Here is a 23,685-nt window from a genome sequence, read left to right as displayed (position 1 = left end):
CCTCGAAGCTAAAAAACTGTCTACTTTTCGAATAATCAACAAAACCGCGATAAAATTAGTCATTGCTTTGATTTGCTTCTACAAGAGCAAACTACTTCAGCTCCTTATATACCACAATGATTTACTCTCTTCTATAGCTGATGGAAGTGGAATCATATAGATATTGAATTAACAAAAGGAGAAAAACTCCAAGTTTAATGTAGATAATAACAAAATGAGGAAAGTCAAACTGAAGTATATGGAGTTTGTCACAAGTCCAAGAAAAGTTTTTAGGCATACAACTTGTTGAGATCATCTTTGAACTTGGACTTTATTTGTTCCCTCTTTATCTTAAGAGCAGCTGTGACCAATCCCGACTCCGGTGTCCACGGCTCCGGCAGCAACTTGATCTTTGCTGGAAGTTCAAACTTTTCGAGCTTTGCCGCCTTTCCGGCCTGAAATAATAACAGTTTTGGAAAACATATACCTACCAGAAGTAACTGAAAAACCTGAGACAGCTATTGAAAATACAAACCTTGGTAAGAGATTGTTGAACCTCCTTGACTGCTTCACTGTTCTCGCATAGCTCAGCGAATTCACTGTGTTTAACTCCTGCTTCCTCTGCCCATTTCTCTAACGCTCCTCGTGATGGAACAACAAGAGCTACACAGTAGCTGTTCATTGGGTCCGCGTGAACCATGATGTTATCAACGTAATTGCTCGAACCCAAAGCTGCCTCCACCTGTGAATTGTGTGATCCAGACAATGCAAAAGCATGAGGAGATTTTATCATATACCATCCTCTATGTGGAATTTAAGTTTTATGGGCAAACCTTTCCAAGGGATACGTATTCCCCATGTTGAAGTTTAACAATATCTTTCTTTCTGTCGATGACTTCGAGACATCCATCAGGGTGGAATCTCCCAATATCTCCGGTGTAAAACCACCTCGTGCCCTTCTCATCGACCTGAAATTGTCACATGGATCCTCAGAAATCTATATACCAAGCGGATCAATTAAGCTCCCTGAATGTGATTTACCTTGTAAACCTCATCGGTTTTTTCTTGATTGTTGAAGTAACCTGCTGTTACACTGTTACCACCTACCACAATCTCCCCTCTGGGCATTGGTTTGTCTGAAATTCTGTAGCCACCTTCTTCCCAAGAAACGAGCTGCAAGATGAAATTTGTTACTCATGATTACAACAAATTTACACATTTTCAAAGTGTTGTGTTAAAGATTGTCTGCAAACCTTAACATAGCCGCATGGAAGTGGAGGTCCCACACGGCCAACAGCAGGATCGTCCCACTCAGAAAACGTAGCTCCAGCACATGTTTCAGTCAATCCATATCCTTGGCCGATGGGAGACCTAACAGAAAACAATGCGCAATCACTATCAGAACAAACTAAGCCCAAGCATTGTGAAGTTGCAAAGAAGAATACAGAAAAAAAACAGACCAGATGAGTTTCACCAAGCAAAAGACAGTGGGTTCAAGTTCAAACATATCAAAACATCACTAATAAGTAACACAGAATCCATTTGATTTTAATGGCGTTTGCCTAAGCCAAAATGGGACAAGACTCATATGAAAATGTCAGATGTGAGACCACTTTACCCCATGCAGATATTGATGAAGCGTTGCGAATCAGGAGATAGAGGAGCTCCTCCACAGAGCATAAATCGGATGTGTCCTCCAAGCACAGCGCGTATTTTCTTGAAGACAAGAGTATCCCAAAACATTTTCTCCAAACCCCAGGCACCAAACCAACTTCCATCCACAGCTGCTAACCGGCGCTTGTATGCAAAGTCAAAAAGGGTCTTCGCCATCCCTCCCTTTTCCTCAACCTAGATTATTACATACACAGATATAAGTGATCAAGTAAGTAAGTCCAAAAATACACACAACATTGTCGTCGCTAAGATGGTACCTTTTTAAGAACTCCTTCTCGGACACGATCCAGAATAGCTGGAACTGCAGTCATTATAGTTGGCTTCAGAGCTGAAACATCTCCTTTGGTTCCTTTCTTAATTTTATTTGAAGTGTCAGTTAAAGTCATTGCTGAGCCGTAACCGATGGCACTACCTGAGGTAAAGACCACAATCTGAAAAACCATGATTTGGTAAGAAAGAGCAAGACAACAAGGTAGCAATTAAAATAAGAGAGACATGGAGAGTGAGAGAGAGCATAGCAACATACCTCAGCTTCCAGCTCAAACACATGAGCCAAAGGTAAGTATGCAATATATGTATCATTCTTATCCAGCTTTGGAACCACCTTCATAACTCCTGCAGCAGTTGCGACAAGATTTCCGTGGGTAATCATAACTCCCTGTGTGAATGCACACAATGTAAGGTACATCAATCAAGAATTCAGGTAAACAAAACACATAAAGAAGAGAGTAGACACAGTCCAACACATACCTTTGGTAGACCGGTACTACCACTGGTAAACATTATAACAGCAACTCCATTCTTCGAAGGTAAGATCGGTGGAACATGGTTCTTCTGCCCCAGTTTCTCAACTTCAGAGATCGACGAAACAGTGATGTCACCCATACTATTTAAGTCACTAGAAGTAACATCTACTCCATCTTCTTCAATGTAAATAATATTCTTCACAGTTTTCAAGCTTGATTGTATTGCAGACAACTTCTTAAGTTGTTTCGAGTCGCATATCAAGGTTGATACTCGAGTCTGTCAACAATAAGATACCAAGATTCAGAGGTCCAACAACCAAGTTTACTAATAAAAAACATAAACATACAAAACTTCCCCTACCAACCTCATTGAGTGAGTAAATCAAAGCCTCTTCTCCTAAAGAAGCATATATAGTAACAACGGTTATGCTCTGCCTGAAACATCCCTGAAATTTTGCAACAATAAAACCCATTTCATCAAACAAATACAAACCAAACCCACAAAAACAAATTGCAACCATTAGCTAATAAACAAACCTGAAACGCGATAAACCACTCAGCTCGAGTATCCGAAAAGATAGCAACACGATCATCAACATTATGTCCGACATTAACTAACCCCGACGCAAAGTTACAAACACGTTCAAAAACCTCTCCATAACTTTGCCATTTATACTCTCCTAAATGAAGCTTCTCAAACTTCCTCCCATCACTAGCAGTTACAAATTCCCTATCTATAAACTCTCTAGTCCCAAGTAACCGATCTTTCGAATACTTCTTACAAGACTGCTCAAACAAAGCAGGCATAGTAGTAGCTCCTTCCCAAGGAACATCAACCAAATCAGGAGCACGAGCATGACGCATCGTGTAACCTTCCTCGCCGCCTACTTTGATCGGAACACCTCTCTTTTTACCCTTTTTGCTTCCATTCAACACCACAGAGAGTAACACTGGTACAAGTAAAGCCACAATTCCACCTCCTATGATTCCATAAACTCCAAATCCACTGCCTTTAGACGGTGAATCCATTGGATTCACTCCAGAATCTTCCATAAGAGCGAAAGCTACACAAAGAAAGGAACAATAACACTAATCACAGTGATCCGATGATCGATCGGGCAAAAGCAAAACCGGTAGATCACAACAAAATCCAAAGTTGAGGGATCGAAAAAAATGGTTTTGGAAATGGTTTACCTACGAATGGATCGAGGGATCAGTGAAAGGAAGTGTCTTGATGCTTTCTTCGAATCGGGTTCCAGGAAAAAACGAGAAAGTTTAAACCTTTTCGATGTTACTTGTGAACAATCCGAAGCTTGTGGACTCTGTCCTTTTTCGGGCAGCTGTGGTTAAGGAATGTTTCGTCGGTAATGGGCACGTGGCATTTGGTAAATGGAGGGACACGTGTATGTTTCTCCGTTTGGCTTTTTCTTGCCACGTTTGCCTAAAATTCCGGAGAAGCTGCTTCGTTGAAGTTCTTAAGATTCTCCAATTGAATATTGTGAAAACGACGATTTTTCAAATCAGAAGCAACCAGAAACGTCTATTTTCTCAAAACGCTACTCCCTCCGTTTTATAAAGAGTGTCGTTTTAAGGTTTTATTTTTGTTTCATAAAGAGTGTCGTTTTAGGTTTTCAATGCAAAATTTAATGATTTTTTATGTTTTATGACTATTAGTATTCTGCAGATTGTTTTACTATTGGGCAGATTATGTTTAGGTATATAGTTAATGATGTTTTTGTTTTGAAAAAACAAAAAATTTAATGTTTTCTTAATCTGTGTGCAAAACTCTAAAATGACACTTTTTGTGAAACAGAGGGAGTATATTTCAATCAACGAAACGGTAAGCGATACTAAAATACTTAAAAGACAATGTTCTAAAATACACCCTAGGCGGCCGTATATACGGTAGCTATACGCTATACGGCAGACAACTGTACAGTTTTTAGGCTATGCGTTTAACAAATACGGTTGGGTTCAATACGGCCACTTACACGGCGCTATACGGCTCAATACGGCCATTATACGGCGTTATACGGCTCAATACGGCCATTATAAGGCGTTATACGGCTCAATATGGCCACTTATATGGTGCTGCATATCTAAATACGGTTGTCATTATGTTTTCATTTTTTTGAGAGTTGGAGTTTAACGTGAGACTCCTTTTATTTTTTTTGACAATTGTTTTTTTATGATATTATATATATTCCATTTGCAATATATTTATATTATATATATATATATATATATATATATATATTAAAAAATATATATTCACCGTATATACTCCGCATATACAGTTAGGCGCTATACGGTGATCCACCGCCCGACTACCGTCTAGCGTATTTTAGAAGACTGTTAAAAGGTAATGGACAAGAAATAGCGGTTCCAATTTTGCGATTGTTAAATACTAAACGGTACACCCTTAACCGATCGGTAAGGAGTCCTAGTTACCAATCAAACCCTTTGAAATGATTTTGATGAAAATGTGTGCGAGTTAAACACAGATGAATACATAAAGCAGTTCCAAAACAAAGTAAAAATATTCATATCTCCATTTCCAAGATTTCTCCGTTACAAGACGGCTTGTGCTCTTATCTCTAGTGTCCTAATGAAGTAATGATGCCTATGTTCGCTTAGGAAAATGGCGGAGAGTGTTCTTCACTATTATTAGATTTTGAAGATATATCCCCTATATATTAATAGAGAAATATTTTTTTAAAAAAACCTTACCATCATGTGTTATTAACAAGATTGCCACGCTGATGTGTCGCTCTTATAATGATTTGGCTTCTATTTAGATAATTACCCAGGATTTATTAGACTATTTACAGAATTTGTCATTAGTCTCATGTATCTATATATCCCACTAATCAAAAACGAATTTCTAATTAAAAATTAAAAAAACACACAATGTATACGAGACAAACTTTATTATTTCTATATTAGCAAACACAAAACAAATGTTACATTTTTTCTATATATGCATAACAAATAACAAATCTGTATTATCTAATATTAAAATTTAAGACATGCTACGTCCAAGCTTAAACTTAAAATCAAACAAACATTTTTTATTTCATAAATCGAGCAAACTAATGATCTATATATTACTAGATTAGTTACAAATGTGCCATGATATTCTAATTAATTCGTTAATTAACATTAAACATCAGTAATACAAACATCATATCTCTATCTATACATAAAGAATTCGTGTATATGTATATATATTAAATTGATCTAAGGTCTATATTTTTAAATCCAGACTAACACATATATATATATATATATATATAGATATATTTAACAACTCAAACATGTAAGCCTATAATTCATGTAAATTAATATATTAGAATATATTTTATAACTTTTGTAAGTACAAATTTTCCTAGGTTCATAAATCCAAACTACATTTATAAAATTAATTCTCAAAACTAAATCTATCATAAAATCAACAATAAATTAATTTTTCAAATTTTGAAGGCAATCCAAATTTCAAAAATTAAACGGAACCCTACAAAAATATTTCTCTATAAATATATTCCCTGATATCATCTTCATCCTCTCAAATTTACCAAACACACATCTTCTTAGTTTTCGAGCAATCTAAATTTTGTAAATCTTCATCAACTCTTTTACAAAGATGTATATGTGTTTGTTATTTAAGTTACGTTAGAAAAGAAATTGTCGTCTTTAATTAATTTACGGGTAAAACGAATTCCGATACGAAAAATCGATGATTGGAATATAAAACGTTTTTTTAACATGTTTCATAATACACTAACAGATTTTGGATTTCGGATAATAATACAATAATTTTTATAACTAAAACTACAATGCACTTCTTTAATTGTCATTTCATCCCGCACATAGTGCGGGTAATTTATCTAGTATGTATATTAACTAGGAAGCTCCCATTGAATTGAGGAGAACTCATGAAAATCTAACTGGATCTGCGGCGAACACTTTCTTCGGTTCGTTCCAGTGCGTTTGTTAGCACGTCTATTGTCCAGTTCGTCAAGTCATCCTGATGAAAAAGGAAACAAGCAAAAAGTCTGATTATCGAATGAGGATACGATTTAGGAAAATACAGTAAGGGTTGATGATTGAATAGAAGTGTTTACCTTGCGCACAGGTTCTCCAGTTCTTATTTGTGCATTTGGGCGAGCAAGCTTGGACTCAAAAGGTGTTCTTGGCCTTACTTCTCTAAACTCATCCCACTCCTCACGCTCAATTATCCGCACTGTGCCTTGTCCCGGTGGTGCATTCTTTATCTTGCGTTCAATCATTTCTTGGGATTTCGAATCATCAATCTGGCAACAAACCAACAATGAAAATCAGCAATTTCCTCAGATTTTATTTTAAACTACATATATTGCAAAGTAGGCATAGAGCAACGAGGGCACATCTGCTTAATAGCTACTCAAATCATTGACAAGAAAGAGATGGTAGAAGAACGCTTACTACTTACCATCATTAACACCTTTGCAAACAATGCGATACCGACCACAGCGAGGAACATAGGCATCGTTGCAGTGTCCAAATACGATCTTGATTCTGGAACCTCAACTAGAAACTGGTTCTTTATTGGGTTCCTTCGCTTCTTACTCTTTTGCAAATCGGCTATCTTCTTTCTTAAGGTCTCCGTTGGGGCATCACTAGACGGGGAATGAAACCTTCTCTTAAGCAATGTAAATAACTGACTCTGCCGAGACATCATAACCAGAAACAGGGATCTTCTTTCTACACCAAAGATAAAGAAAAACACAGTTTAGCCAAACTGGAATCAATGAAACAATGGAACCATCAGCCCAACTCCAACACATACATCAAGCATCAAGTAGAAATGAACTTTCAGTGGCCATTTTTGTACTACCTTCAGTTCAATCAGAGAAACTAAGATGCGACAGATATAGGCTCATTTGGGCGCAAAACTTTAAAAAAATCCCTCTTTTAAATTTAACCAGAAGACCTCTTACAAGAACACACTCATCCTGGACACGGTTGAGACGGTACCTCTCTCTCTCTCTCTCTCATAATGACCTCAACAAAAACACTTCAGAGATCATCACTGAAGCTTCACCACAAAGACCGCAAGCCCTAAGTTCCTTGATAATCCTAACAAGAAGCTGACCATACAAAAACTAATCTCGATATGCAAACCCAATTGCGACTTACTGTGCTATACTTAGAATTTGGTAATGAACTATGCTACAAGAATTGAGTGACATGTTCAAAACAAAAACCACAAATTTTCAAGAAATAATCCACCTTAGGTAAGCAAGATAACACTGATCGCTAACTAACTCCATAGATGTACAAATAATAATCTGATCTGGAATGTTAATAACTTTCGTTGCGGCATTTTGACGAACACTTTGTGTGCAGCTTTTCCTCAACATGAGACATACGAAAAAATTCGACATTTTTGCAACAAGGAATAAAGGGAAATCGAGATGGGTACTCTGAAAAACTTTCATTTGAACCAGAAAGATCATTCTTTAAACAAATCAATGAAACCCATTCCGAATAATTTGTTCGGTGATTAAATCTCTAAGTGAAGAGAGGTTACAAGATGAGGAGATTTCATATGTAAACGTACCAGATCAAGAGGAATTGGGTAAACAAAAAGAGACTGTCTTGATCTCCAAAGTCTTCTTCTTCCTTTGATCAAAGGTCCAAAATCGCTACTGTTCAGAAATAAAAACAAGAATTATTTTAGTTTCTTCTGAAATATATATATTTTTTTTTCTTAACTGTTTAGCTTCTTAAATTTACGTTGGAAGTGAAAAAGTGTGAGTTAATTTCGTCCAATTACACCAAATTTTACCATTTTGTTACGTTTTGATATATATTTTCAAAATATTTAGACGGACACAATTGTTAGACCAAACTATTCAGGAACAAATTTTGCTTTTTCTTGCTATTGCTACATTACTTTTAGATTCCGGTTACAGTGTGAATTCATAAAATCGACGAACATTTTTCTGTTTCGAGAGAAAATGAAGAACCCTAATTTTAATTTTTCCCCAAAATTAAAACGATGACGTTTTATTTTTTTCCCGCCCCCAAATAGTTTGGGTTGGAAAAACCCGCCCCCAAATAGTTGGGGTTGAAAATGGCCGTTTTCCCCCACGTCAATGCCACGATATCGCTGACTCAGCAGCCGTTAAATCCTGAACTAACACCGTCTTCTGTCATGTTGAAATCGGCTAATTTTCATTAGTTTAGGTTTTGAATTTAAATTAGTTTTGAGTTTGGGTAGAAATTGACGGGGGGTCTTAGTTTGGGTTGGAAAAACCCGCCCCCAAATAGTTGGGGTTGAAAATGGCCGTTTTTCCGCTTCTGTGGAAGCCCCCTTGGCCCATTGGTTGACCAAGGGTTAATTAATGCTTTCACACCAAGAGGTCTGGGGTTCGAGTCCCAGATACTGCGATTTATTAATAAATTTGCAGATTAATTAATGGAGGTAAGTGTGCAGGAGATCTCCAGCGATGTACAATTATAGCCGTTTGCCAGGATTATACGCAGAGAGAGAAGTGTCGTCAGGTCGTGGATCATTGAAGGTGTCCGTCAAGAGCATGAAGAAAGAAGTGTCGTCTATCGTGGATTTAATAAGGGTCGGAAGGAATTATCCGTTGTAGAATCGTCTATGTAACAGTTCTCATAATTTGCAAATGCAAAAAATAATAAATCTAGAGAAAAAAAAAAAACTGTTTAGCTTCTTAAATTTACGTTGGAAGTGAAAAAGTGTGAGTTAATTTCGTCCAATTATTATGCTTGGTTACACAAACTCAAAGACATAACCAAAAAAGAAAAGTCCGAATTTCTTCAAGCAAACCTAAATCCCAATTCCAAGAACTTTGGAAGATCAAACATCACCCAAGATTCTAAACTTCTCATAGAGAAGGTTGCCAAATTGTTTTGGGCTTCAAAATTAAGGGAAAATTCCCAAAAAAAAACCAAAGTAATTTCTATTTGGAAGTTTAATGCCCAATTCTTTTGCGTTGGTCTAAAAATACTTTAGTTAATTAATTGTTGTCAATTAAATCATAAACTTATTACTGATGGTCGTTTAAGTCATTCGACTTAACAGACGTTTAATCGGCTGACGGAATCCCTAAACCGGGTTTACTGGTTAAGAAAACGTGGTTAATTAGCCTAATTAAAAGACTATAATGCCCTCGTTACTTTCCCCCAAATCGTTGTTGGAAAAACCTAAAAATCAGAAACCCTAATTCTCTAACTCTCTCGATTCTCTCCTTCGTTTCATCTCCTAAGAAATTCAGTGAGGCGATGATTGGAAGCGTTTGATCGGTTGCATATGTGTTGAGTCAGTGGATTGTATATCGAAGAGATGAGGTATGTCGATTCGCGTTTTTTTCTCTGTAGATTAGAATCTCTAGGGTTATCCGACTTCAAAAAATTTCTGGGTTTGGGTTGGATCGATATTGTTTTACTTTGTTTACAACGATTAACAACTGAATTTCTTATTTTGTAGTGATTTCGAGTGTTTGAAACTCAACATTCACTACCGAGGAGATGTATCAATCAAGGAGCAGTCGTTCGATTACATTGGAGGGTTCGAGGATAAAGACATGTTGATGGATCATGATCTGATGACATGGTCAATCTTCGAGGATTTTTGCAAAGAAAAGGGAGTGAGTGGTGAAGTCGAAGCGATTTGGTACAAGCTTCCGCATGAGGATAGAAGTTCAGCAAGGGTTATCAAGACAGACAAAGATGGTGGAATTAGGGAGTTGTGTCGTGAGGCTGTGGTTATGTCTTGTAAGTAATCTGACATTTTGAGTATTGCCTCTTTTAGTTATGTCTTATTCAGATTTGATCAATGTATGTCTTATTCATAGGATAATGATGATCCATGGAGCATTAACAATGCTCCAAAGAGGTGGCAGCAAGCTCAAAGCCAGTCCACACCATCTGGTTCTCAAAGTCAGTCCACACAAGTACCTCAGCATTCAAGTGCTCCAGCAGCTAATCCAAGTGGTAGGGGACGTGCTCGTGGACGCCCTCCAGGAACTAAGAATGGTGAAGGCAAGGGTCGTGGCAAAGGTGCTGGCAAGGGTTGTGGTAAAGGTGCTAGCAAAGATGAAGCTCCTAAACCGCCTGTTTTCTTTATGTCCCCATGGACTGACAAAGTGTTTGATGTTTGGCAGCCTGGCAAGAAATAGGCTGATCTTATTGATGTCTTTTAGGATCTTTCTGATGTAGGATGCTGCTTAAGTTGGATGATGTTTGTTTTGGTGGGATCCTTGTATATTTTTGGTGGGATCCTTATGACTAAGCGGCTCTTTTTGGCTCTTATGTTGGATTAACTTTTTATGAAACTCCCATTAGTTCAAACAAGACTTACAAACTTGTCATACCACAACAACAACAAAACAGAAAACAACAACAACGACAACACAGAAAACAACAACAACAACAACAAACAAAACAAAAACTACTTCCCCATTGCAAGTATCATGGCAATAACAACAATGAAGCATCCCCAAGACAACACAATGAACTGCCGAAGCATTTTCTCTCTCTCATTAGCACCCATAACTTCACTTTCAAGCTTTGCCTTCTCTTGTCCGTATATATTCCCTAAACCACTTTCCAAATTCGTCGAAGCACTGATAGCTTGATCATTCTTCGTCTTCACAGATTCATTAAGCACTCTTTGAGTACTCTTTCAGTGTATGCCATTTGATGCACAAGGATTCCATTATTCACGTACTTAGGTTGTAATCCCAAACAGAACTTAATTATTGCCTAGGTCTTTCAACTGTTTGGTCGATTACCCAGAGGTTTAAATCATTCATATACACTGCTATGATTACAAATCCTTTGTTTGCAAACTTCTTGATAAAAATACATAGACTGATCGGATCGTTTTTATAGCCTTCTCTGATGAGATATTCGCTTAACCGGTTATACCACATACGTCCGCTTTGTTTCAGTCCATATAAGGATTTGTCCAGCCTTATGCAGTGCTGTTCTCGAGAATCTTTCTTATCTTTGAGCTCAATACCCTCTGGTAATCTCATATATTATCCAGTGGACTTATATAAATATGCAGGCATTACATCCATTAGCCGCAAATCTTTCTCTTTTATATAGCCAGACTTAGCAAAAATTTAAATGTCTTAGCATCCACCACAGGGGAGTATATCTCCTCTATTTCTGGTCTTTGTGTGAATCCTTGTGCGACAAGCCGTGTCTGATATATTACGCTTTCACTATGTTTATTTCACACAATCACAAAGACTCATTTGTCCCACTGGCTTTACATTGAATGGTGTCCTTTGTATTGGACCAAACACATTCTTCTTCTTAATGATTCTTAGCTCCACGTTTTATGGTCTTGTACCATTTTAATCAATCAGGTCTTTGAGTGCACTCTAGTATAGACGTGGGCTCCTGATCCTCATTCATTTCAGTTGCTACCTTGTGCGCAAATATATTATCATTGATGTCGACATCTTTTCGGTTCCATTGTATTCTAGACATGATATAGTTTATAGAGATCTCTTTACACCTTCAGGACCTTGAGGTTTGGCGTCCCAAACCTCATTGATTGGTACCTTAAGGTTATGTCTATTAGCCGGCCATGTCTATGGTTTCTTGAACCTTCTCGACTTCCCTTGCACCTTTCTTTGATTTCCGAGGGTTCTTGTCTTTGGAACCTTTTTGGGTCTACCACGTTTCTTACTTGTTTTAGCCTCTGTAGCAACTTGATTGTGTTCCTTGTGAACATTAATACGTACTGGTGCATTACAAGCTGGTATGTACGATTTTGTTACTCTCTTTGGGTCATTATAGGAATCTTGGCAACTGTTTTAGCTAGCTTTTGCAGATATATAGTCTTTTGGATCTCTGATGGAGTCCGAGGATCTTGCCATGTGAAGGATGTTTGATTCCATGTAAGTTCTTTGACCAGCTTGTTAGTCTCTCCACCCAGTGTTGGGAAAACGGATTCATTGAGATGACAATCCTTGAATCTGGCCTTTGGCTCGAGATACTTAATGATGGTGGGAGAATCATTATTAACGTATATTCCCATCCCCTTTTGAGGTCCCATCATTTGCTCTCTGTGGTGGTGCAATGGGTATATAGACTGAACACCCAAATGTCTTAAGATGGGAAACGTCTGGCTCATGACCCGTTAGCAATTGGGATGGGGAATATCTATGCTCACTAGAATGGCCTGATGCGTATAAGCTCTTGTTGCATGTAATATTGTGTGTCCCCAAGAAGGTACTGTCAGTTCAAGTATGGACATGTGCCACGGGGTATACTACTCTCCCCCTCATGGACATACTGTAGCCATAAAACGCTTGGGACATAATTTACCAGCATTATCTAGACATATAGTCTTAAGTATGTGGGCTCACAGACTTATGGTCTAGGCCAGCAATCTAGCAAACACCAAGTTTCTAGTTGCTTTGACTGGTGATGATCTTAGTATGGGTTTCCCTTGTGTACATGCTGCACACGTGAGATCCTTAAGGAGTGTGCCCTTTTGATTTTAATATCAGCTTTACGCATCATGTTAGAACCAGGCTGGCCAAGCCGGTCATGCCATTAGTGAATTTCTCAGTAAACCCTTTTGTTTACTGTATTAGCCTCTATCATATTGACCTTGGCATAGTAAAGGTCTATGACGCGGGTATAGTCTCTAAGACCTTCTCATGGTCTTGGGTGCTCTTAGTAATATATGGGAATCCTTTGTTCCCTTCACCCTTAGTTTCAATGTGAAAACTATTCAAACACATTTCTTTGAAACTCAACAAGCCCCTTTGAGCTGGGTGAATATGAAGCATTTGAGGATGCGTGCCCTTGGGAATATGGGCCTGCCATGGGCCTACCCTTAGCCTTCACTAAATTTAGCTATACCCGCAATTTGGCTAATGAACCATGTCTTTAGATATTTCGTTTATTGAATTCTCATAATCATCTATCTCATGGTCGAAATCTTCTTCACCATCGTGATGAACTAAATGAGCTTCTTGATTCTTTTCAAACTCTCTTGATAGAGATCAACGAGATGCTTAGGTGTCCTGCACGTCTTAGTCCAATGGTTTCCCCATTCCTCATAAGTAGCAAACAAGTTTATTTGAGTGTTGTGGTTTGGGTATACCGTGGCCTACCTCGATTACGACCAAAGTCGGGTCGGTGGCCTTAACCATATGAATGGTTTCCTTGATCATATAAATTATAATTCCCACTTCTACCACGTTCATTCCATTTACCATGACTGTGGCCATGATACTTATCTCTTTGGACGTGGTTAGACTCTTTAGTCTCTTTAGGCTCTTCAGCCCAACGGGCTTCTGATAATGGGGTAGGACCAGGAGGTCTCATTTCACTATTTATAACTCATTCTTTTGCTTAGCAAGTAGCATATCAGAATCAATGTTCTCATCACGGTTTCTCCAAAGCCTCACTCCTTAGCACTCTCTACAGAGGAGTCTTCCCCAAAAACAAGAGTTTAGACTTGCATATGTGGTAAAAACCTTTTTCACGATATTGTTGCTGAGGCAATATATTGTTTGTATGAAAGGTCGAGAATGCTTTCTCTAGCAAGTCATTCTCAGTAACTTCCTCACCACGGAATCTCAGTATTGACACTATTTTAAATAGTGCTGAGTTATACTCATTCATGGATTTGAATTCCTGGAATCTGAGATTCTCCCGATCGAATCGGGCTTTTGGGTAATAGCACCGTTCTTTGGTGGTTATATTGATTTTTTTTTTTTTCAACTCTGTCCTGAGGTCCAGAGGATTCTTAATAGTGAGGTACTGATTTTGAGACTCTCATTGAGGTGATGGCGTATGTCAGTAATTGCCTTATATCTTTCTCTTCTGGTGACATTGTTTCCTTCCATAATAGATTCACCAAGCCCTTTTTCCTTTAGGACAATCTCAGTGTCCAAAGCCCATTTTAAATAATTGTCACCAGAGGCATTGAGTGCCGTGTATTCATAATAGTTGATATCTGATATCTATAATATATAGAGTTAAATGAGAACTCATGTAATCGGTTATACCAAGTCATGCGGTATTTAAGACCGAGCCATGCTTGTCTTCAGCAAGTGTTTTCTAAACAATCATGTTATATATGGATGAAATCAACCCTAGAAGATTGATCTAGTATGCAACAACCAAACAATCGGATCATACTAGATTAGGATATTAGGATTTCGCGGTTAAGTTTTAGGGTTTTAGCATCCGCGATTTATAGTACTAGGGTTTTTGCTAGGATTTCGGTTTTATGTATGGAACTTTCTATTTATGGAAACTTTCCTTTTATAGAAAATTTTTATTTCTCATCTAGAAAGAAATCCTAAACAATTATGTACTTTAGGGTTTTGGAATATTTCCTTATGAAGGGGTTTCCTATTTTGGTAATTTTCCATTTTGGGAAACTTGCTATTTTAGGGAACCTTTTATTTTGGGAAACTTGCTATTTTACGAAACTTTCTATTTCTGTAAACTTTCTTTATATGGAACTTTCTATTTCTGGAAATTTTCCATTTATGGGAAGCTTGATCTTAAACCGTGACTTAGGGTTTATTAAACCGGTTTAACCTAGGATTTAGAGTTTCGGTTTACTTTCGGTTTAACCTAGGGTTTATATTAAAATATTCAATCTATCATGCCATTAAACATTTTTCCATTCACTAACTTCTCAATTAATTCTCCAATCATAAATCAAATCACATGTGCCAATTTTCATGCAAATTTTATCTTATCAAACTTTAATTGGATCATGTATATAAAGCATAATAAATAAATAGCACTTATCTTAATTGGAGAACTGAAACAGAGACCCGAGATCTGATACGGAGATTGGAAACAGTTATGTCTCTTAGCTGGTTGGGACCTCTTACAAAATCTCAATATATATAATCCTGATTCCTGAGAAACTCAAAATTTTGCTCATGGAAACATGGCTATTACATTAGTAAAAAAAAATCCATCTTTAGTTTCCTATTTAATATCACTACTAATGATTAAATTCTTTTAATATTGTTGGTGCTATCAAACCAAACGAATTACTAAACAATAAAATAATGAATCAAACAACTGAGACATGTGGCGATGAAAACAATATATGAAGCCATGGGATCATGCATCGTAACCATAGTGATCATTATAATTTATAAAGTGAATTAAACTTTAGAACTTACACCATCGATTTATTAAACTGACCATCATGACAAACGTGACTACATGAATCGGTTGATTCATGAATAAAATCTATGATAAAACATGTGTTTCCGTGAATTAACTAAATGATTATTATATGTGCATGACGAATACATAATAAGTTTGTGTCATGGATATATAAAACCATGTATCAATAAAGTATACAAACAGATACTAAATACACGAGCAATAATCGATGCATGAGATAAACAAACAATAAAGTATCGATTTCAATAATTAAACAATAGAGCACTAAAGCATGTGTCGATCATAGAATAATATAGTTATATAGATCTTAATAATTAAACGACTGAGCACTAAAGCATGAATGTATTAATGAGGTCTAAGTATTATGATGAGTAATAACACTTAGCTCGGTAGGAAACGAGACGGAGAGATAAGCGATATCGTTGAGGAACAAAGACGGCATGGTTTTGGATTTTGTGAGAGAGATTTAGGGTTTTGGGATTTTTAGCTTTTAGGGTGGAGAGGCTATCGTGCTGATAACGTGTTGTGAACTGTATCTTTCATTAATAGAATAAAGGATATATATACAAGGATAATAGCATGATACAGAGAATAAGGTAAAACCCTAATGGGCCGTAGATGGAATCCATCCATATGGTTTATAACATTTTCTTATATTTAGTTATTTACAATGATTATTTTCAACAACAACAAAAAAAAGTTGTTGAGATTCACTCTAATTAATATAGTGCTAATTTTGTATTAAATATGTAAATTTGACATTAAAAACATACTATATGTGAAAATAGTAAAATCCATAAAGATTATATGATCCAATCTGTGCCATTAAATTTGATCTGACAGATTCCGACTTGTTTTTGTTTCTCTGGTCAACTCTTTCTCCATCAAACTTTCTCAACAAACCAATTTCACTGTTTCATCGTTCTCATCGTTCTCACCCGTCGATTCCACAACTGGGTCTTCTCCATAAGAACCAAAATCTCCAGCTAGATCTCACCTTTGCATGTGTAAGTTCACACCGATCTAAACTCGTCTCTCTACCGGATTCTACAATGTTGTTGTTGTTGTTTGTTGATCATGAGATTTTGCATTTACCCAATTCGTTTCAGGAACTGATTTCGCGAGTTTGATGATAAAGTTTCAATTTTTCTTTGTGGGTTGATTTCAAATTGTGAGAAAGATTCAAGATTTGTTGTCAATGATGCAGCAGCAAGATCGAATTGGTGATGAAGTAGATGAGACGGATCTTGAGTCTTTAACAAGTAGTGTTCCTCGTAGAGACGCTTCACATAGGTTTAGTTCTCATCAATTCTCAGGAATGGTGAGACAAAGAGCTTATATATTTGATGGTGATGGTAAATACTATAATAAAGAATGGGATCTTGCTGAAGGAACAGGGAAAGAGTTTTGTTGGTATCATGTTGAATTACCTAAAGGAAATCAGAAGCTTTCTCAATCTGCTCAGCATTTGATTGATGCTTTATGTCCACCGTTGAAGTTGCAAGATATTCTTTCTCTTGTTAGTAATGGACCCTTTTGTGGGCATGTTGATGGAGCGCTTGTGTTTCGAGTTAATTCACCTGGTCCTGCTTCGAGTAGTTTTACGTTTAAGATTGCTGCGAGGATTACTGAGAATTCTGTGATTACTGTGTCTTTAGGACGAGTTCCTAGGTTAGGATTCTCGCCTATGGGTCAATCGCTTCTCTCAGAAGTTCCTAGTGTGGATTCTCCTTCGTATTATCGTGGTGAGAGGAAGGAAAGAAGTGGGATTGTTATTGAGGAGCATGTTCTTGAATTCTTGCTGACTATGAACCATTCTGAGGAAGCTGATAACCCTGTGCCAACTTCTGTTTCGAATCTTGTTGTGCATATTATTGATACACATGTTGATCAGCTTCAAGATGTTGTTACTAAACTTGAGATCGAATTGGATGCTGTGGAACTCGAAATGGATAGAGGTTAGCTACCACTCTCTTCTTCAACAGCTAATTTTGTTACTAAACCCTTATATGACTAAAATGAGAAACCTGCATTTGCCATTTGTTTTGTTCTCCATTTGATTATTTCTTTTCAAGTCTATGCACATTTGCAGCTTTATTTCAGAAGGCATTTGTATAGTTGTTTTTTGGTTTCATATGTATCATCATTTTTGACGATAGGTGGATTTGCTATGAAGAAACAGATGTTGGATGATAGAAGGTTCCCTAAACTGCATCTCAACTTGCAGCGTCTTTTGCAGGTAGAGCTATATATCAACAGCCTCAAGCTTTCTTCAGAACATTGTTTTGTGTGATTTCATGTCTTTGCAGCAACTATTTTGTTCTTCTAGGAACATCCTGCTTTGTGATTTAGAAGATTCTGGCTTCATTTTGTGTTTCTACTCTTAGTTAAACATTGGCATGCATCTCAGGTGATTGCACATGGAGAACAAGTATTTCCAAGAGTGAAGGAAAAATGTTCAACGAAGCCTTGGTTTCTGGCAGAAGACATCAACTCGTTGGAAGAGTTGATTGGGCGGTTAAGACGGTTAAAAGAAAATGTAGGCTTCATTGCGAATCGTGTGACTGCAATTCAAGCTGGTTTGGATAGCTGGCAAGCCGAGCAAATCAACCGAAAGCTCTATTACCTCTCCTTTCTCTCCATAATATTCCTTCCTCTATCGATTATTACCGGAGGTAAACCAAAGCACCCAAAACCCAATACTCTGTTTCCATTTCGTCACGGAAGTACTATCTTAACCTGTTGTTAATGTGTCTAAATGGCCAGTTTTTGGAATGAATGTTGGAGGAGTTCCATGGACAGGACAAGACAAACCGGAGCTAGGAGACGGATTCAGAAATGTGATGTACATCTGTTTGATAATGCTGGTTCTAGTGTTGTGCTGCTTCGGTTTTCCAGCGTTATATAGTCGGATAGCTTCTTGGTGGAGAGTGAGAAATTTGAAAAGAAGTTGGTCTCTTAACAGAAGATCGTTCCAGAAGAGACCAAACATAGTCCAAGAAAGAAGAGGCTATCTTAGGCTCTAAACCAAACACACTTCTCTCTGAGTTCTTCTTTTGCTTTCTTTCATGTTTCTTCATTTGCAGTCACATATACTTCTCTCATACTCTTGGTTTCACATGTATTGTTGAGTAAGACTACAATGTACAGTTGCTATTCTTTTAATTCTTAATTTATTCATCTGAAATGTTGATTCTTTTTCATTGATAGACTCTTGTAAGAGACAATTGTGTATCCTTTTTGAGAGAGAGGCAACAAAAGATTGAATAGAGATTGTAAGTGGAGATCTTCTGAAAATCGGATGCTTTTTTTCGATTGAATTCGATGCTTCGTCTTAATTCTTGAATCACCGTAATGTTTTTTTTTTCTAAAGCTTTAACACGATCAAATTGACTTCTTTGAGAAGAATGTGATCTTGAAGATCTCTAGTAAACAGTTGCTTTCTATAACCCCAATTAGTTTTTATTCTTACCGAATTCAATAACTTCGGGTCCTTGCTAGAAACCTCGTGCCACCACCTTACATGGTTAAAGTCTAGGCTCAGAGGAGTTTAGCTCGATCGTTGTTTGTTACCTTTGAAGAATACATGTAAGTATGTAACTTATCTTTGTGCTTAACTGATTTACGAGTTTTTAAATGCTGTATTTGCTAAGTAATTAAATTATTTTTTGAACGTGGTCTTGCCAATGTAATTTTCTTTAAGCGTCTATTTTATTTTCTCATTGAGCGTCTATTTTATTTAATTTTCTGCAGTTGGTCTATCCCTACCCAATTTTTCAATCTTCCAGCAAAACTTAGGTGGGTTTAGGGGAGTTTTGATTGAGTCATTTGTCTTTTACTATATCTAGAGCCTTGCTAACTAATCTTGAACGAAACGAATCACATTTATCAATTACAAAAAGTCATTACAAACATTCAAATTTATTAAAAATAACTCACCAAATATAACAAAAGATAGATGGCTCATGTAGCCTAGCGAGCTACAGGGGTATATTCAGTACCAAAGTTCATGCTGACTTCTGTAGAAACCTTTGACTCCATGTTTTGACTGATTCCTTTCCTTGAGTTTTCTGATGCCAGACATTCATTTAATTCGATAACAACTTGAGACATGGTTGGTCTTCCAATTGAAGAAGGATTTACACATGACATTGCTAGTTCAACTGCTCTCCAGACAGAACCAGCGTCATAATCTCCACTAAATTTTGGATCTATAATGCTTTTGATGTCTCCTTTTGTAAGCATTACCCCAACCCATTCAGCTATATGTGGCTTTTCACGACTTTGGTTGATCACGGGTTGGTTTGTGATGATCTCTAGTAGTACAATTCCAAAGCTATAAACATCACTTTTCTCGTTCAACCAATTTGTTCGATAATATCTGCAAAATAGTTTCTTTATGCCATTAGAAAAGCAGAAAAAATGCAAAAAGTATTGTATCAATTAAGCAATGAAAAACGAGAGCTGATAATGTTGATCTCAAAACTAATTAATAACCAAACCGGTAAGCAACAAACTTATAACACTTACTCTGGATCAAGATATCCAGGAGTTCCAGCAACAACTGTGTCCACACGGGTTTCTCCTTCGATAGGAAAAGATCTCGAAAGACCGAAATCAGCAAGCTTGGCCTGAAAATGTTCATCCAACAATATATTTGTGGTTTTGACATCTCTATGTACCATTGGTGGTTTGCATCCATTATGCAAGTATTCCAGCCCTATATAGAAAATTTCATTTTCGTCATGGTTTAAGCAAAGAACAAGAGGAAATCAAGAAAATATGTATGTCAAAACTCATTAAACCTTGCGCGGACTCGGCCACTATCTTTAGTCTAGTTTTCCAATCCAAAATAGATCCACCTTGGTTTCCTACAGTTAAATCGAGATATAAATATGAGAAGACAAAAACTGGAAACAAACGTGATATTTGTAGAAACTCTTTAATTATAGTACTTACCTAACATATGTTATTTAAGATCTCCTTTAGCCATGTACTCGTAGATGAGAGATAAATTTTCTCCTTCATCACAATATCCAACGAGGCCAACCAAATTTTTATGGTGAACTCTGAGAAGAAGTTCTACCTGCAAGAGTAGAAAGAATGTAGAATCAAGATTTAATTTAACAAATCACATCTTAAAGAACACTGATTTTTCTACAAATGTTTAATAAAATGTTCTATAAAGTACCTCTGCTTTGAATTCCTTATACCCTTGAGATGATGAGGGTGAAAGCATTTTAACGGCTACTTGTTCAGCACCATTCACAGTTCCATGATAGACCATTCCAAACCCTCCTTTACCAAGGATTTTCTCAAAATTATTGGTCATCTTTACAACTTCCGAATAAGTAAATCTTCTGTTCTTGTTCATTATTATCGGGTCTGATGATCTAGTTGTTCTAGCATCTGATACTTGCGTTTGAGTCGATGATGATGGTCCTATGTTGTATGGCATAAGCATAATGAGACTTTGCATATTTATATTGTGAATATGTTGAAATGTTTATATAAATAGATAAGTTTTTCGTATATACCTTCACTGTGCGGTGTTTTTCTTTTTCTAAACACCAAAAAAAGAGCTAATGCAGTTCCAAGAACTACCACAACTGCAATTGATACCACAACCAACACTAGAACATTCTTTTTCTTGGCACCTCCATTTCCGTCTTTGTGTACACATGATCCACCCGGACAATTAAGATATATATTTCCTTCAAGACTGAGGGTTAATTACCCGTGTTATTTTGGATAACTTAACACATGAAATTCTTCTATATATTCATCTAAAAAATATGATATGATAAAATAGTTACTTTAACGTAAGTCCTTTCTTCTGTAGAAGGGTTTGGGGAACAGAACCAGTAAGATTATTCCCACTTAAGTCTCTGTTAAAGTAGATACAAAGTCAGGAAAATAAGCAAGTCTATAGTGGACGAAAAAGGCTAGCTTGTAATGGAGCGAAATGAAAAAAAAACAAAATTTATTAACTCAAAAGCAACTCACATGACCAAAAGTGATTTTATGCTGGCAAGAAACTCAGGTACTCCGCCTGTCAAATTGTTATTTGACAAGTCCCTAATTAAAGCATTTGAAATACATAAGATGTAACTCTTGTATCAAAGATAACAAATTTTTTTCGTGATGCTTAGTTGCGAAATTTAAAATACTTACAATTTTTGTAGGTGGGTTAGGTTTTGAAAGGCAGGTGCAATGATCCCCGTTAAATGACTTGAGGATAGGTCTCTAAAGACATGTTGATGAACATACATTTCATAGAAAAATGCTTTCAATAATGATGATACGATGTGACAAGTAATATGATAATTTAATGATTGATCTTACAAAGAAGTGATTATAGGTGGTGTGGAAACATCCGAGTTGTTGCAGTTTAAACCATCCCAGATAAACAGTTTAGGAACACATGGATCTCCTTGCCAGTTAATTTTACTCACTCCATAAGTATTTTGGATATTCTTGATAGCAAAAACTAGAATAAAATTCATGATATATCAGTAATCAACACATAAAATGCAATAATTCAAATAAATGATATTTTGCATTGACGTACCGTCATCTTGATTTGTTTCCAATTCAGGGAACTTGATCACGGTAAAAACCTCGAGGGCGCTACAGAGCGGAGGAAGAGTAGACTTTGACGTTTTTAATAACTCTATGATGCATTTCCCTCCTTCACATGTTTTTGGTTTTGTGAGGAATATAGTTCCTGCTGCGAACGTTTTAGGTCTATACCGTTCCAAGGCAACGTTCCCATTCAATATAAAGTTGAATTCTCGGGTATCATTGGCCCGTAGTGTCTGAATATCAGCAAAGTGCATGTAGCTATAAAATTCGGCCGTAGAGGGGATCAATGACCAGGTGAAGTTGAAGGGCGCATTGTTACTTATGGGTGTTGCGGCCGAAGCCATTATAGATTTTGGTGGATCATAACCATTAGAACTGTTAACATTGAGATTTGTAGTCAATTCTGTCCACACATCCTCATCGAAGAATGGATACCAATGACGATCATTGACATCATCCGGGTACCTGACACATTAATTATATATGTATTAGAAACAAATTATTATGTAGTCTAACCAAAACTGAACTTGATTAATATAAACGGCATGATTGATATATACCTTATTAGTCTCCTTGAAGAGCTGAAATAATTCCGAAATAAATATTTCAGCGAGCCGCTTTGCGTATTGTAGGTATCGTTTATAAGTGGTCGCAGCTCTAAGCTATTAATAATAGGTATACTCGTTCCTGTTTTAATAAGACAAACCTGGAGTACCTTAGATTTGGTACTGTGGATGATTTCCTCTGTGGTCACTCCGTTCCTTAAATACACGCTTGTTTTCACGTTTGCCCATAGATTCGGACCAAGGTAAAGGTCAAACTCGAGTTCTTTATTAAGACCATCGTAGTTACCATACACGAAACTGGCTCTGATCAGGTAGTTTCCGAGGGTGACGTTCAAGGTATAACAGTTTCGGACTCCTTCAGGGAAGTACCTAAGCTGTAAAATTGGTTTGTCGTAGTCTGACTCCAATTCCTTATCGATTCTACCAGTTTTACCGCTCTGCACGAAACCATTGTCCGTTGTGTATGTTAAGTCGGTTCTAGCATCGACGTAAGGAGGTTCATTGGGGGATAACCCACAATCTAAACTGATGAATCCTAGTAAGAAATATGAATTCAAACGTACATAAATATTATAAGAGTACGTAAATGTATTAAAAACAACAACAAAAAATTGTGTATGTAGCTAGTAGATATATACCTTCTTGACCTCCAGCTTCAACGAGATGTAAAAGGCCAAACGTGATGAAGAACAACACACATAAGAGAAGTGCTTGAGGATGTGTTTTCATTTTTCTTCTATCGTACAAACCGTACAAAGGAGATTGACATGTACAAATACATATACAGCTTTCGAGATATATATGCAATGGACGTTATGGGAAAAAAGTTAGCACGACGTTATAGTTGCTGGTTCAACTTGTCGAAAAAATAGAGTAGGCCAGCTCTCAAACCTATATAAGTTAAATGCTAAGTGGGTTTTGATTTAAAA

The 23,685-nt window shown here is 36.8% G+C and overlaps 4 protein-coding genes across 5 annotated transcripts; 1 reads left to right on the top strand and 3 right to left on the bottom strand.

The window, feature by feature from the left end:
* Positions 1-143: 143 nt before the first annotated feature.
* LOC9319703 (long chain acyl-CoA synthetase 8) lies at positions 144-3,880 on the bottom strand. 2 transcript variants are annotated; one of them, XM_002883590.2, is made up of 12 exons: positions 3,594-3,880; positions 2,937-3,463; positions 2,765-2,845; positions 2,404-2,676; positions 2,180-2,311; positions 1,911-2,084; positions 1,598-1,827; positions 1,233-1,350; positions 1,021-1,152; positions 813-947; positions 515-721; positions 144-434 (listed from the first exon to the last, which is right to left on the bottom strand). In XM_002883590.2, the coding sequence occupies exons 2-12, from the start codon at positions 3,450-3,452 to the stop codon at positions 270-272; spliced, it is 2,163 nt and encodes a 720-aa protein (XP_002883636.1). In that variant the 5' UTR covers positions 3,453-3,463; positions 3,594-3,880; the 3' UTR covers positions 144-269. The 2 variants fall into 2 exon arrangements, with proteins under 2 accessions (XP_002883636.1, XP_020886978.1); XM_021031319.1 differs by having other exon boundaries at positions 3,598-3,723.
* Positions 3,881-6,123: 2,243 nt separating this feature from the next.
* On the bottom strand, positions 6,124-8,114 carry LOC9321817. The gene is made up of 4 exons (XM_002883589.2): positions 8,002-8,114; positions 6,871-7,142; positions 6,524-6,712; positions 6,124-6,426 (listed from the first exon to the last, which is right to left on the bottom strand). Exons 2-4 carry the CDS (start codon positions 7,117-7,119, stop codon positions 6,343-6,345), a joined length of 522 nt encoding a protein of 173 aa, XP_002883635.1. The 5' UTR covers positions 7,120-7,142; positions 8,002-8,114; the 3' UTR covers positions 6,124-6,342.
* Positions 8,115-16,516: 8,402 nt separating this feature from the next.
* On the top strand, positions 16,517-18,812 carry LOC9319702 (zinc transport protein ZntB). Its single transcript, XM_002885704.2, has 5 exons — positions 16,517-16,612; positions 16,715-17,563; positions 17,765-17,844; positions 18,016-18,280; positions 18,372-18,812. The coding sequence occupies exons 2-5, from the start codon at positions 16,804-16,806 to the stop codon at positions 18,629-18,631; spliced, it is 1,365 nt and encodes a 454-aa protein (XP_002885750.2). The 5' UTR covers positions 16,517-16,612; positions 16,715-16,803; the 3' UTR covers positions 18,632-18,812.
* A 658-nt stretch (positions 18,813-19,470) lies between these two features.
* LOC9321816 (putative leucine-rich repeat receptor-like serine/threonine-protein kinase At2g04300) lies at positions 19,471-23,531 on the bottom strand. Its single transcript, XM_021030387.1, is given in 12 exon segments — positions 19,471-19,986; positions 20,136-20,325; positions 20,411-20,476; positions 20,565-20,691; positions 20,797-21,047; positions 21,143-21,327; positions 21,422-21,493; positions 21,612-21,683; positions 21,780-21,851; positions 21,951-22,655; positions 22,751-23,291; positions 23,395-23,531. Coding segments are annotated over 12 exon segments (2,781 nt in total). The 5' UTR covers positions 23,486-23,531; the 3' UTR covers positions 19,471-19,577.
* Positions 23,532-23,685: the final 154 nt, after the last annotated feature.

The sequence above is a fragment of the Arabidopsis lyrata genome (assembly GCF_000004255.2).
Source record: "Arabidopsis lyrata subsp. lyrata unplaced genomic scaffold ARALYscaffold_3, whole genome shotgun sequence".
Classification (NCBI taxonomy): domain Eukaryota; kingdom Viridiplantae; phylum Streptophyta; class Magnoliopsida; order Brassicales; family Brassicaceae; genus Arabidopsis; species Arabidopsis lyrata.
Note: the sequence above shows the minus strand (reverse complement) of the source record. Positions and strands in the feature narration are given on the sequence as shown.

Excerpts from the sequence above, each read along its gene's own strand:
- LOC9319703 (XM_002883590.2), bottom strand. The coding sequence starts at position 3,452 with ATGGAAGATTCTGGAGTGAATCCAATGGATTCACCGTCTAAAGGCAGT. Across the intron at positions 2,085-2,179 it reads TGTTTGAGCTGGAAGCTGAG|ATTGTGGTCTTTACCTCAGG; the intron begins GTATGTTGCTAT and ends ATGGTTTTTCAG. Across the intron at positions 1,153-1,232 it reads TTCCATGCGGCTATGTTAAG|CTCGTTTCTTGGGAAGAAGG; the intron begins GTTTGCAGACAA and ends TTCATCTTGCAG.
- LOC9321817 (XM_002883589.2), bottom strand. The coding sequence starts at position 7,119 with ATGATGTCTCGGCAGAGTCAGTTATTTACATTGCTTAAGAGAAGGTTT. Across the intron at positions 6,713-6,870 it reads TTGCAAAGGTGTTAATGATG|ATTGATGATTCGAAATCCCA; the intron begins GTAAGTAGTAAG and ends GTTTGTTGCCAG. Across the intron at positions 6,427-6,523 it reads CTGGAGAACCTGTGCGCAAG|GATGACTTGACGAACTGGAC; the intron begins GTAAACACTTCT and ends CTTTTTCATCAG.
- LOC9319702 (XM_002885704.2), top strand. The coding sequence starts at position 16,804 with ATGATGCAGCAGCAAGATCGAATTGGTGATGAAGTAGATGAGACGGAT. Across the intron at positions 17,564-17,764 it reads GGAACTCGAAATGGATAGAG|GTGGATTTGCTATGAAGAAA; the intron begins GTTAGCTACCAC and ends TTTTGACGATAG. Across the intron at positions 17,845-18,015 it reads ACTTGCAGCGTCTTTTGCAG|GTGATTGCACATGGAGAACA; the intron begins GTAGAGCTATAT and ends CATGCATCTCAG.